Source organism: Lepidochelys olivacea, assembly GCF_965140295.1.
Source record: "Lepidochelys olivacea isolate rLepOli2 genome assembly, chromosome: 10".
NCBI classification, from domain to species: domain Eukaryota; kingdom Metazoa; phylum Chordata; order Testudines; family Cheloniidae; genus Lepidochelys; species Lepidochelys olivacea.
This window is the reverse complement of record NC_140420.1, coordinates 52,154,162-52,168,592: the sequence shown is the minus strand read 5'-3', so window position 1 is coordinate 52,168,592 and position 14,431 is coordinate 52,154,162. Positions and strand designations below refer to the sequence as shown.

Genomic DNA, 14,431 nt, shown 5'->3' with positions numbered 1-14,431 from the left:
AATCGCAACCACTAAAAGTTACTGCTGTATACTCTACATAGAGTTTACTTTTCAACCGTCTACTATGATACACTACATATTAATTTTTCTTTCTAAAAATTTTTTTTGCATATTCTCAATGGATGGCATATCCGTGTTAAGTTGCCAGAGATGACTGTACCCATATAATGACAGGTTTCAGAGTAGCAGCCGTGTTAGTCTGTATTTGCAAAAAGAAAAGGAGTACTAGGGGCACTTTAGAGACTAACCAATTTATTCCATCATAAGCTTTCGGTGAGCGACAGCTCACTTCATCAAGTGAGCTGTAGCTCACGAAAGCTTATGCTCAAATAAATTGGTTAGTCTCTAAAGTGCCCCTAGTACTCCTTTTCTTTGTACCCATATAGGACCTTCTCCAAGCATAATAAATGTAGAATTACAACAACATGCTTATGTAATAACTTAGTGAATCCCAGTTGCATTAAAATGTACCATTCTTTTCTAGTTCGCTCTTTATGAAACTAGTTCCATAGATTTGTTGAGCATATGGCTTTCAGTGGGATGTAATCCACTACTCGGGTCAGTTAAAATTTTCTCTTTTATTTATCTTTCTGCCAATAGAGGAAGGAGCTGACTTGTAAATTCTGCTCTTGAATCTACAGTATTATATTCTCTCCTGTAATTCTGCATGAAGGTATCACCTTCCAGCTGAATGTAAAGGAGTTCTGTGAACACTCAGTAATGGCTGTTGACTTCCTCCATTTGATTTTTAAACTCTCTTTCTTGTACTCTTTCTGAATCTGGCTATTCCGTGGCCTATGTGAAATGAATTTAGTCTTACCTATCTGCAGAGGAGTGGAGTATGCACATTACAAAATGACCACTAGGATCCCTGAAGCCTTATACAGGGGAAATAATCCCTCAAATTCAAATAATGTTGAAGTTAGGTCAGCTGGAGCTCATCTGTGTAGGAAAACATGACCACTTTAGACAGGGTTTAAATTAAGTGGCCCCTCTAACTTAGTCTTGGCACGCTGTAGCAGTGTGGAAGGGCCTCTATTGCTGCCTATTCACTACCTCATCTTGGAATAAATAAGAAGGCACCTTTCATAAGTGCTACATTCATTAAACTCTTATAAATTTTCAGGGGCTTTTCTAAGAAGACTTCAGCTATGTGTTTGTCTCGACTGGAGTTCATCCATGTGACTAAATAGAGGGGAAAAATTACCTTCTGCTTCCCAAACTGAACTTCCAGTTTTTCTTATTTAATTCAGGATCTCCTTTTTTAAGCTGCATGACAGGTATATTTAGCATATTTCATTATAATCAAGAATGTTTCCAGTTCCTTAAGTTACTTATCTTTTTTTTTTTTTTTCCAGGCAACATCTGTCCAGCCCTTCCCTTCCTGTATAGCTGTGTTAGCATGAGTTCTTAGGTGAAGGCTAGGATTTTTGGACGAATGTAGGGGAGTTCTTTTCTTGAGCTAGTTGCTCACTATCACTTCATAACCTAGTGATCATCTTACCTAGTAAGCAAAAACACTGTCTGTCTTTAGGATGTAGTGCACGGGCCCTGTAGGCTTTATAGCCAGCAGCTTGATGGGGACCCAGGGGGTTGTGGTAGCTCCTACTGTCAAGGGACTATTGAAGGAGCTGGTGCTAAGCATACATCACCTCAAGCCAGCAGTAGTGAGGACTGTGCTGGAAAGGGCTAGCCCAGCCCTCCTCCAGCCTGACTCCTATGCCACAGCTAGAGCTTGGGTCAAGTCCTCAGGCTCACCCTGAGCCCGCCCCACGTGCACGTCTCCCACCTCCCCCTGCCAGCCCTGGTCCCACCACGAGGGCTGTGGTCCTGTGGCCTTGCGGGGGGGGGGGGGGGAGAATGCGCTGCTCTGAGGAGCCACACCCCAGCCAGTGAGCCGGTTCCCTGCGTGGGCGCCAGGGCTCAGCTGTTCCCTCCGCCAGAGTGTGCGCGGGGGGGGAGACGGGGTGGCGCCCGCGCGAGGCCGAAGCCCTGGGTCGGGCTCCAGCCCACCAAGGGGCCGCAGCAGCGGTGGCTTTGGCCTGGGGGCGTGTCCAGGCTCCTCAGCCATGACCGCGGCAGTGTTCATTGGGTGCAGCCTCATCGCCTTCGGGCCGGCGCTGGCTTTGTGCGTCTGCACCATCGCCGCCGAACCGCTGCGCCTTGTCTTCCTCATCGCTGGGTGAGCCGGGCCGGGCCGGGCCGGGCCTGGCCTGGGGGGAGGGGAGCGACAGCTGCCTGGGGCCTCCTGAGGCCGCTCGGCAGTGACATAGCGCCTGGGCAGCGGCAGGTGGGGAGGCCCCTAGCTCTCCCCGCCCCCACGGGCGTCAGCCCCTTTCCCCGCCTTGACAGGAGGAACCCCTCGTCCTCCTGCCTCGGGCGTCAGCCCCTCTCTCTCCGCCACCCCGACAGGAGATACCCCGAGACTGTCCTCAGCCCGGGGGCTGCCCGCCCTCTGCTGTTGATGGTAGAAGCCCCCTGACCCCACCCTGTGGCACGAATCCCACCTCCCGGCGGGAGAAACCCCCAGACCTAGACTGTATTTGACGTTGTGACCTCAGATCGCACCTGAGTGTATCAGCCTCCTGATCCACTAAAGCCGGAGAGAGGTTGCGTCTCTGTAAAACAGCAGGACCTCTCCCCTCCCCCACAAAGGTCTGACACACACCCCGGTTAGGGGGAAGTTAGGGGTGTGGGGAACACCATCCTAGTACTAAGGTATGAGCCCCGCACTTCAGGAAGTTGGGTTTAGTGGCACATGTGGGGGACCCTAGCCCCCACTCCAGCTGTGGAGAGCACTAGAGGACTAACCCTTATTAAAGGATCACATTCTCCAGTGATAGCCCTTAGTGATGTTTATATGAAGCAGACAACAGGAGCAGGGGTATCACTGGAGAATAAGGATTGGAGGGGGGCCGTGTCCAGACAGTTGTGATTCTAAGTTGGGTGAACGCCTGGGTGCTATAGACCACATAGCAATGATGACAACCCTATGCTACCAAGAATTTGCTCCCAAAGATCAGGGTTAAAACCATGTCTAGGAGCCATTCCCAAGTGCCTTGGCTCTGGTAGGAAATAGATGTTAGCAAAAATAGTTTTTCGCAGCAGTGCCCTTATAACTCCTATGGAAAATAACATAGCCCAGTCAAAACCTTTTCACTGTTGTCTCAGGCAGCATGATTGAGAGTGGTCAGTCCACTTCCTGCAACAGTTCAGTTTTCTTGTATAGTCAAGGCTCTCAAATGGTTTTCTGAAACCATTTTAATCACAGTATGCTCTGTCTACATTGGGGGTAAAACTGTTAGTCTAAGCTGTTTTTAAAATTAGTTTTTCAAATAATTTATTAGCATGGTAAATGGGGTCTGTGGGAGGGTATGTTTACTTTGTCACCCACTTCAAGACAGGTCTCCCTTGTCAATGCATCCGCTGCAGTGAGGAGTCCCTTATTAGAGATTTAAATACACAAGCTATGGAATCTTTTTATTTATTTTTTTTGGTAATTGAATAGTATGAATGATGGATTGTCTCCTCTCTTCCCTGCTTCCCCTTCCTTTTTTTTTTTTTTTTTTTTAACTCTAGAGGTTTCTTCTGGCTGGTCTCGTTGCTGCTTTCTTCCCTTGTATGGTTCATTGCAGTGCAGATTGGTGGGAGCAATAGTGCATCAGTACAGAAAAATTTGCTCATCTTTGGAGTGGTGTTCTCTGTCCTGCTCCAGGAAGTCTTCCGATTTGCCTATTACAAACTGTTAAAGTAAGTTAAATGTTTCTGGTGTCTCTTAGGCCTTGTCTACACTGCCACTTATAGTGCTGCGACTTTCTCGCTTAGGGGTGTGAAAAAACACCCCCCTGAGCTCTGCAAGTTTCAGTGCTGTAAAGTGGCAGTGTAGACAGTGCACCAGCGCTGGGAGCTGCTCCCCCGTTGGGGGTGGTTATTTTACAGCTCTGGGAGAGCACTCTCCCAGCACTGGTGCCGCAACTACATAGCAATGTTAAAGTGCTGCCACAGCAGCGTTTTAACGTTGCTTGTGAAGACGTACCCTTCCTCTTTCGAGGATCGTACTGAATAGGTAGCCTGTAGTATGTCAGCACTCCTCTTACGGCCTCACCAGTTTCTGCATAGTTGGGGATTTAATAAGTTTGAAGTTCTTATGTTACAAAGAAAACTTTCTAAACGTGACTTGAAAATCAGATTTGAAAGTGTTGTACTATCTTCAGATTGAAGATTAATTTGTCTGTTGGGTTTGTTATTTTTATCAATGTATGAGTGTTATCTTTCCTATAATAAGACTATCCTTGGGTATAGAAAGAATTTAAAAATAAGTAACTTGGGTCTCATCTGTCAATGATCTCCATAAAAAAATCTTGATTGTTAATTAGAACAAACTCCAGTGTTTCAGCCTTGTATCTTGACATTTTTGTGAATTATTGTCATCCCCCACTTGTGAGTTTTCCAGAATTTCTGATTCCTCACTGCTATATCAGTAATTTAGTTATTAAAAACTCAGATTAAATCTTTGATCCTATATCCCTAAGCAAAATGAAGTCTGAGAAATATAGCATCTAGGAAAAAGTTTTAAAATACAATGTTTTTATTTCTTTAAATTCCATCTAAGCCTGAATACAAAATTAGGTTGGAAAACTGGGGGAACTGAGTAATAGTGTCGTATGGTAGCATTTTAGATCATGATAATTTACATCCTGTGAATGCTGTAGAAACAGCAGTTGAGTGAACATGGCTGACTGCAAGAACAACAGCTTGTCTCACTGACCTCAATAAGAAATGCATGCACAACTCGTGATTATTACATGATGATATAAGTGGTGTCATTTCACGTGACACAAATGTTACTCTCCACTGATACCATTTTTGCAAAAGAATCAGATATCAAATCCATCTTTTACAAGTGGCTTCACAATATTTAGGTGCTGGCTAAAAATATTTGCAAAATAATCAAAGTATCTGCTTAGGCAGTTTTATTTCAAAGACCAGTGAATGAGGGTAGGTAAACCAGAAGAAAATCTTTATTTTTGTTCTTGGCATCAGAATAATTAGTGTAAAACCTGTAACAAGTTCTAACAAATCTTTCCAAATTCTTATTAGTAAACTAAATTTTGCTTGGACAAAGATTCTTAAGGTACTTGGCATTAATTTGAGGTTTTAACATTTGAGTCCCTGAAAAGAGTACAGACATGGGCACTGATCCTGCAAAGAATTAAGCATATATTTAGCTTTATGCACTGTGAACAATCCCATTTAAGTTATTTAACTTAAGCATATGAGTAAGTCTTTGCAGGATCAGGACCAAGATATACTAACTGTTAGAGCTGACCCCCTCCCCCGCATTAGAAATTCTACTGAATAGGCGGAAAAGTTTGGCTTAGGTTTTCCTGGGTCTGTTTACGCAGAACTAAAATATTATAGGTGGGGCTGGTAGCACCATCTATTATGAAGGCTGCCCAACACGTCTTATTATAATATCCTGTTTTCAGTTGTGTATAACTTTGCCCATCTTCAACCACATGGTCTGAAATTTTCCATGCTGGATGTCTACCACAGGGTGAATTTTTTTGGAAAAAATTTCAGCCAAAATATTTCAACCATTTCTGAGAATGAGACTATGAGAAAATAAGTTGTTTTGCCCATGTTGAAAAATTCTGGTGACCTTTGCTTTGAAAAGCCTCCTCCCATCCTTTGCATATAATTATTTAAGTGGCTTTCGTGTTTCATTTAGATGTTTAAAAATAAGATCTGACTAGTTTGAAGTAGCAAAGTTGAAAAATAGAATGTATGGAGATTAAAATATTACTTTTAAAAATATTGTCTTTATTTCAGAAAAGCTAATAAGGGCTTAACGACTATAAGCCAGGAGGAAACCATACCCATCTCTGTCAGACAGTTGTCCTATGGTAAGCTGAAATGCAGTCAAAACTGTTTAACATGTACCCCAAAAAGTCATGTTAGGAAAAAAAAGATCATTTGTAAAATATTATAGTCACAGAAAATGTTAACTTTTGCAAGCAGACTGTGTGTTTATTTGCTACTCGTTTTTATTTGTTTCACAAAGTCTTGTAGACTCCAACAGGCATTTAAAAACATACTTTATAGATGTTCAGTTTACGTAAGGCAAAAGGTATCAAAATAATTTTATCATTAACATCAAAAGAAAGTTGTTAACGGAAAGCACTACAATTGCTAAGAATTATTTTCTCAAATTCACAGCCATTTTACAACCATTGGCTAACTAATTCTTACAGATGCCCCAGGAGTTAGGTAATTATTTTCATCCCTACTTCATAAATGGGAAAATTGACTTTTGTAAAAAAAAAAAACTTGCCCAAGATCCTAGAGGCAGTTACTGTGAGAATGAGTATTAGAATTCAGGAATTCCATATTCCCAGTTCTCTGGTTAATCTACAAGACCACACTGTTTCTCAAGATCTTTTTTTTTTTTTTTTTGAGCTCAGGTCATTTGTGTGAAGATGACCAGGGTTGTGCTGAAATATGAGATGCAGTAAAACTATGATTCTACTTTGTCATGAAGCATTATGTTAATTCTGTATATATCTTTCGATGAAGTTCAGTCTCTATAGTTTTCAAAAAAGAAATATATTATCCTTTTTTAAAAAATCATGTGGATTTAGCACTTGTGAAAGATAACACGTTAACAGCTCTGAAAAATGAAGTTATCTCTCTGTAGAAGAGATGTTCTATAGTAGATGCAATGTCAGTGCCCACGTGAGCCAGCCAGCATATCTCAACCTTGACCTTGCAACCTACCTGTTACCTTTTGGGGTGAGATGGCGCTTCAGTCTCCAAGCCCATTTTGTCCTTGTCTCTTCTAATGAAACTGCCATCAATTGAGAGGAGACAATAATACCGAAGTTCTGATTCTAGCTCTGACATGGATTCGCTCTATGGTCTTTGAAAAATCACTTAACTGCTCTCTCCCACTTCCATCTTGAGGCAATGGGGATAATTATATTTGTTCACTTCACAGCAGAATTGTGAGTGTTGCTTGATGTTTGTAAAGCACTTTGAAGATGTAAAGTCCTATGTAAATTCTTTAGGAGGAGAAGAATACTTAGAACTAATTGGTTTCCAATAAAAATGGAATGTAGGAACGAAATGGAGAGATTCCTTAGAATTCTTTGGTCTTTGAATATGACTTCACTTATAAAATCTTGCCACCTGCAGGTAATGTGAGGATTTCTAAAGACTTGTAATTAGTCTCTTCTGTGTTTGTGTGTTTTCTTTGTATAGTGTCTGGACTGGGTTTTGGGATCATGAGTGGAATATTTTCTCTTGTGAATATCCTGACTGACTCCTTGGGACCAGGCACAGTGGGTATTTATGGAGATTCTCCTCAGTACTTCGTGGCTTCTGGTAGGTAAATCTGTGCATGGGAGTGTGGCCTGATGATTGTTATGGGGGCTGAGGGGCAAGTGAAGACTGAATTTATTCAGTTTTTTTTTTTTCTGAAAAACGCCTAACATTTCCTTGTATAAGTGGCCCATGGAAAACTTTATTTAACCCATTATAAGGGCTTTAACTGTACTGTGAGATATTTGTGTATATCTTAGTATACATTTGAGAAAACGTAACTTTCTCTAAACAGTTATGTTAATATTTGGCTCATGAAGCACAGGATTAATTAAGAATTCAGCTTTTTAAGAAATATTTTACTAGTTTTGCCTCTAGAAATTCAGGGTCCCAACCACCAACTGGTTGGAAGTCAGTCAATCTCACATTGGTAAACATCCAATATTGTTATATAGGAGGTGTATTATTTTTCTGGAACTTAAAGCCTGTTGTAAATATTTAAATTTTGGTGTACTTTATGGCTTTTTAAAAATATGCTACTTTCTTGACTTCAAAGAAAGTTTGTTTAAAGAGAAATTCAAGTGTAATACACTAGAGGTTGCAATGACATCAAATTATAAAGAATGTAAATCACTTGTATTTATTTATGTATACTGTGTAACTGTTGGCCTTTTCCTTAAACGGTATTCCTCCCACATATGAAAGTCTGAAACTACTATAACACAAATTAGGGCTTTGGCACTGTTCTTTCTTATTTTATATTTCTTTGAAGTCAGATATGTTTGTCATTCTGATCTTGATTATTGCAAAAAGAGTATCTCTTTAGGTAATGCAAAGCTAAGGTAAATACATTTTTCTGAATGAGGCTTGCTGGACACCTTGGGTGTTTATCTCATGGTTGATATATAAGTCAGATCACCAGGATCTTGCAAAAATAATACCCCTAGTAATATGAAAACACCAACTTTGAATTACTGCAGAAGAATAGAACAAGAGCAAGATATATTTCCAAAATGTCATGTTTTGGAAAGGGTATATGCTTTGATAAGTTATCCATGGTCTCTGGTGGTGTTTTCAAAAGAGACTGATTAGGGGATTCTTTCTTTAGTGGACGACGCGAGCAGTGTACATTCATTAAAACTTGCCTTCCTGTAAGGTAGACATTTCATCTGGAATTGAAATAAAATAAAAATGAAAGGACCATGCTTTAGGCCAGACTGTTTAAACATATGCTCGCTGCTAGGCTCTGGTGGAGAAAAATAAACTCTCTCTGCTGGTGTAGTGGCTGGTAGAGAGAAATAGATTCTTTGTGCAAGTTCAACTGGATACATTAAAAATTGGTAGGAAAAATTGGGTCGTTTGACTGCAGCACTGACTGGGTTTGGCTAGGTCCTTGCCTCTGTTAGGGTCAAATATTGTTCTGTTTTGCAGAAATGCTAACTCACTCATCTATTATTTTCCCAAATGGTTTTTGATCCCTCCACCATAAAGCCGAGTCTACAATGGTTGCCAGGAAAGGAATCACTCCTAGCCCTGTTACGGAAGTGTCAGTTGTCCATAGAGGCATGAATAGTGGAGAAGCAGAGCTTCTGTTGGATTATGATAAGGTTCTTCCTTGAGTTTTTTAAGGAATGTCCACTCATTTGTAAATAATTTTGGCAGTGGAGGACCTGAGAGGGTTAAAGGTACAATAGGTATTCATCAGATTTTACAAATTTTAAGTTGCCCTGTTTGTTAATTGCCTTACTTCCTAATTATTAACAATAATTTGAGTTGCCATGGACTTGGTTTTGCTTGTTGAACATCACAAAGCAAGAAATTGTTCTTTTTGTTTGTTAAACACGAAGAAAGCAAAGAACTAAGCAGAAAATGTTAATGAAAAAGTTAAAAACAAAGTCTTCATTTCAACACATTCCCTTATTCCCTCTCCCTCTCTTTGTATAGAGACTTAGGGTATGTCTACACTATGGAATAAGGTCGAATTTATAGAAGTCGGTTTTTTAGAAATCGGTTTTATATATTCAAGTGTGTGTGTCCCCACAGAAAATTCTCTAAGTGCATTAACTCGGTGGAGTGCTTCCACAGTACCGAGGCTAGAGTCGACTTCAAGAGCGTTGCACTGTGGGTAGCTATCCCACAGTTCCTGCAGTCTCCGCTGCCCATTGGAATTCTGGGTTGAGATCCCAATGCCTGATGGGACTAAAACATTGTCTCGGGTGGTTCTGGGTACATATCGTCAGACCCCAGTTCCCTCTCTCTCTCCATGAAAGCAAGGGCAGACAATCGTTTCACGCCTTTTTTCCTGAGTTACCTGTGCAGATGCCATACCACGGCAAGCATGGAGCCTGCTCAGGTAACCGTCACCGTATGTCTCCTGGGTGCTGGCAGACTCGGTACGGCATTGCTACACAGTAGCAGCAACCCATTGCCTTCTGGCAGCAGACGGTGCAATACGACTGGTAGCCGTCATAGTCGTGTCCGAGGTGCTCCTGGCCACGTCAGCTGGGAGCGCCTGGGCAGACATGGGCGCAGGGACTAAATTTGGAGTGACTTGACCAGGTCATTCTCTTTAGTCCTGCAGTCAGTCCTATTGAACTGTCTTATGGTGAGCAGGCAGGCGATATGGATTGCTAGCAGTCCTATTGCACCATCTTCTGCCGAGCAGCCATGAGATGTGGATGGCATGCAGTCCTTCTGCACCGTCTGCTGCCAGCCAAAGATGTAAAAGATAGATGGAGTGGATCAAAACAAGAAATAGACCAGATTTGTTTTGTACTCATTTGCCTCCTCCCCTGTCTAGGGGAATCATTCCTCTAGGTCACACTGCAGTCACTCACAGAGAAGGTGCAGCGAGGTAAATCTAGCCATGTATCAATCAGAGGCCAGGCTAACCTCCTTGTTCCAATAAGAACGATAACTTAGGTGCACCATTTCTTATTGGAACCCTCCGTGAAGTCCTGCCTGAAATACTCCTTGATGTAAAGACACTCCCTTTGTTGATTTTAGCTCCCTGAAGCCAACCCTGTAAGCCGTGTCGTCAGTCGCCCCTCCCTCCGTCAGAGCAACGGCAGACAATCGTTCCGCGCCTTTTTTCTGTGCGGACGCTATACCAAGGCAAGCATGGAGGCCGCTCAGCTCACTTTGGCAATTAGGAGCACATTAAACACCACACGCATTATCCAGCAGTATATGCAGCACCAGAACCTGGCAAAGCGATACCGGGCGAGGAGGCGATGTCAGCGCGGTCACGTGAGTGATCAGGACATGGACACAGATTTCTCTGAAAGCATGGGCCCTGCCAATGCATGCATCATGGTGCTAATGGGGCAGGTTCATGCTGTGGAACGCCGATTCTGGGCTCGGGAAACAAGCACAGACTGGTGGGACCGCATAGTGTTGCAGGTCTGGGACGATTCCCAGTGGCTGCGAAACTTTCGCATGTGTAAGGGCACTTTCATGGAACTTTGTGACTTGCTTTCCCCTGCCCTGAAGCGCATGAGTACCAAGATGAGAGCAGCCCTCACAGTTGAGAAGCGAGTAGCGATAGCCCTGTGGAAGCTTGCAACGCCAGACAGCTACCGGTCAGTTGGGAATCAATTTGGAGTGGGCAAATCTACTGTGGGGGCTGCTGTGATGCAAGTAGCCCACGCAATCAAAGATCTGCTGATATCAAGGGTAGTGACCCTGGGAAATGTGCAGGTCATAGTGGATGGCTTTGCTGCAATGGGATTCCCTAACTGTGGTGGGGCCATAGACGGAACCCATATCCCTATCTTGGAACCGGAGCACCCAAGCTGCCGAGTACGTAAACCGCAAGGGGTACTTTTCAATAGTGCTGCAAGCTCTGGTGGATCACAAGAGACATTTCACCAACATCAAGGTGGGATGGCCGGGAAAGGTACATGACGCTCGCATCTTCAGGAACTCTGGTCTGTTTCAAAAGCTGCAGGAAGGGACTTTATTCCCAGACCAGAAAATAACTGTTGGGGATGTTGAAATGCCTATATGTATCCTTGGGGACCCAGCCTACCCCTTAATGCCATGGCTCATGAGGTCATACACAGGCAGCCTGGTCAGTAGTCAGGAGCTGTTCAACTACAGGCTGAGCAAGTGCAGAATGGTGGTAGAATGTGCATTTGGACGTTTAAAGGCGCGCTGGTGCAGTTTACTGACTCGCTTAGACCTCAGCAAAACCAATATTCCCACTGTTATTACTGCTTGCTGTGTGCTCCACAATAGCTGTGAGAGTAAGGGGGAGACGTTTATGGCGGGGTGGGAGGTTGAGGCAAATCGCCTGGCTGCTGGTTACGCGCAGCCAGACACCAGGGCGGTTAGAAGAGCACAGGAGGGCGCGGTACGCATCAGAGAAGCTTTGAAAACCAGTTTCATGACTGGCCAGGCTATGGTGTGAAAGTTCTGTTTGTTTCTCCTTGATGAAACCCCCCGCCCCTTGGTTCACTCTACTTCTCTGTAAGCTAACCACCCTCCCCTCCTCCTTTCGATCACCGCTTGCAGAGGCAATAAAGTCATTGTTGCTTCACATTCATGCATTCTTTATTCATTCATCACACAAATAGGGGGATGACTACCAAGGTAGCCCAGGAAGGGTGGTGGAGGAGGGAAGGAAAATGCCACACAGCACTTTAAAAGTTTACAATTTTAAAATTTATTGAATGCCAGCCTTCTTTTTTTTGGGCAATCCTCTGTGGCGGAGTGGCTGGTTGGCCGGTGGCCCCTCACCACGTTCTTGGGCGTCTGGGTGTGGAGGCTATGGAACTTGGGGAGGAGGGCGGTTGGTTACACAGGGGCTGTAGTGGCAGTCTGTGCTCCAGCTGCCTTTGCTGCAGCTCAGCCATACACTGGAGCATACTGGTTTGGTCCTCCAGCAGCCTCAGCATTGAATCCTGTCTCCTCTCATCACGCTGCCGCCACATTTGAGCTTCAGCCCTGTCTTCAGCCCGCCACTTACTCTCTTCAGCCCGCCACCTCTCCTCCCGGTCATTTTGTGCTTTCCTGCACTCTGACATTATTTGCCTCCATGCATTCGTCTGTGCTCTGTCAGTGCGGGAGGACAGCATGAGCTCGCAGAACATTTCATCTCGAGTGCATTTTTTTTTCTTTCTAATCTTCACTAGCCTCTGGGAAGGAGAATATCCTGTGATCATTGAAACACATGCAGGTGGTGGAGAAAAAAAAAGGAACAGCGGTATTTAAAAAGACACATTTGATAAAACAGTGGCTACACTCTTTCAGGGTAAACCTTGCTGTTAACATTACATACATAGCACATGTGCTTTCGTTACAAGGTCGCATTTTGTCTCCCCCCACTGCGTCGCTACCCCCTCAACCCCCCCCCCTCCCCGTGGCTAACAGCGGGGAACATTTCTGTTTAGCCACAGGCAAACAGCCCAGCAGGAATGGGCTTCTCTGAGTGTCCCCTGAAGAAAAGCACTCTATTTCAACCAGGTGACCATGAATTATATCTCACTCTCCTGAGGATAACACAGAGAGATAAAGAACGGATGTTGTTTGAACGCCAGCAAACATACACTGCAATGCTTTGTTGTACAATGATTCCCGAGTACGTGTTACTGGCCTGGAGTGGTAAAGTGTCCTACCATGAAGGACGCAATAAGGCTGCCCTCCCCAGAAACCTTTTGCAAAGGCTTTGAGAGTATATCGAGGAGAGCCACGAATGCCAGGGCAAAGTAATCCTTTCACATGTTTGCTTTTAAACCATGTATAGTATTTTAAAAGGTACACTCACCGGAGGTCCCTTCTCCGCCTGCCGGGTCCAGGAAGCGGCCTTGGGTGGGTTCAAGGGGTACTGGCTCCAGGTCCAGGGTGAGAAACAGTTCCTGGCTGTCGGGAAAACCGGTTTCTCCGCTTGCTTGCTGTGAGCTATCGACAACCTCATCATCATCTTCTTCTTCGTCCTCAAAACCTGCTTCCGTGTTGCCTCCATCTCCATTGAAGGAGTCAAACAACACGGCTGGGGTAGTGGTGGCTGAACCCCCTAAAATGGCATGCAGCTCATCATAGAAGCGGCATGTTCGGGGCTCTGACCCGGAGCGGCCGTTCGTCTCTCTGGTTTTCTGGTAGGCTTGCCTCAGCTCCTTAAGTTTCACGCGGCACTGCTTTGGGTCCCTGTTATGGCCTCTGTCCTTCATGCCCTGGGAGGTTTTGGCATTTCGAAAACTGGAACGGAGTTCTGATAGCACGGATTCCTCTCCCCATATAGCGATCAGATCCCATACCTCCCGTTCGGTCCATGCTGGAGCTCTTTTGCGGTTCTGGGACTCCATCATGGTCACCTCTGCTGATGAGCTCTGCATGGTCACCTGCAGCTTGCCACGCTGGCCAAACAGGAAATGAGATTCAAAAGTTCGCGGTTCTTTTCCTGTCTACCTGGCCAGTGCATCTGAGTTGAGAGTGCAGTCCAGAGCGGTCACAATGGAGCACTCTGGGATAGCTCCCGGAGGCCAATACCGTCGAATGGTGTCCCCAGTACCCCAAATTTGAGCCGGCAAGGCCGATTTAAGCGCTAATCCACTTGTCAGGGGTGGAGTAAGGAAATCGATTTTAAGAGCCCTTTAAGTCGAAATAAAGGGCTTCATCATGTGGACGGGTGCAGGTTTACATCCATTTAATGCTGCTAAATTCGACCTAAAGTCCTAGTGTAGACCAGGGCTTACAGGGGGTAAAATGCTTACTTGAAATTCCCTTACACGTGGCATAGCATCTTGGTGAGAAATAAGTGGTTCAGTCACTTTATGTGACAGGTGTCTATTTCTGTTGTTCAGTCCTTTTTCTTAAACCAATAGAACACAGAGAGAAGAGAGTAGTACCAAAAAAAAAAAAAAAAAAAAAAAAAGGCAGCTGGTTGTAGGTTCATTGCTGAAAGATCAAAGACAAAGTACACAACATATGACCCAATTTTATTGATTCTGAATACCCTATATCAGTGATAGAAGCCTGTGGAAGATCTTGGGAAGAACAGTAGAAATGTGAATCCATAAATGTATAAAGTCAGTCTAGATCAGTGGTGCCCAAACTGGGGTTCGCGAACCCCTGGGGGTTTGCAGAACGTTACAGGAGGTTCACCAGAAAA

General features: G+C 44.1%; 1 protein-coding gene across 2 annotated transcripts in view; it reads left to right on the top strand.

Moving 5' to 3' along the window:
- The first annotated feature begins 1,890 nt into the window (after window positions 1-1,890).
- Window positions 1,891-14,431, top strand: part of APH1B (aph-1 homolog B, gamma-secretase subunit) — a 113,052-nt gene continuing 100,511 nt past the window's right edge. The window contains exons 1-4 of one of the 2 annotated variants that reach the window (XM_084640724.1): window positions 1,891-2,182; window positions 3,580-3,750; window positions 5,833-5,906; window positions 7,261-7,383. In XM_084640724.1, the coding sequence (XP_084496850.1) occupies window positions 2,070-2,182; window positions 3,580-3,750; window positions 5,833-5,906; window positions 7,261-7,383 (481 nt within the window). In that variant the 5' untranslated portion in view covers window positions 1,891-2,069. The remainder of the gene's footprint in view (window positions 2,183-3,579; window positions 3,751-5,832; window positions 5,907-7,260; window positions 7,384-14,431) is intronic. The other variant, XM_084640723.1, reaches the window with a different exon arrangement.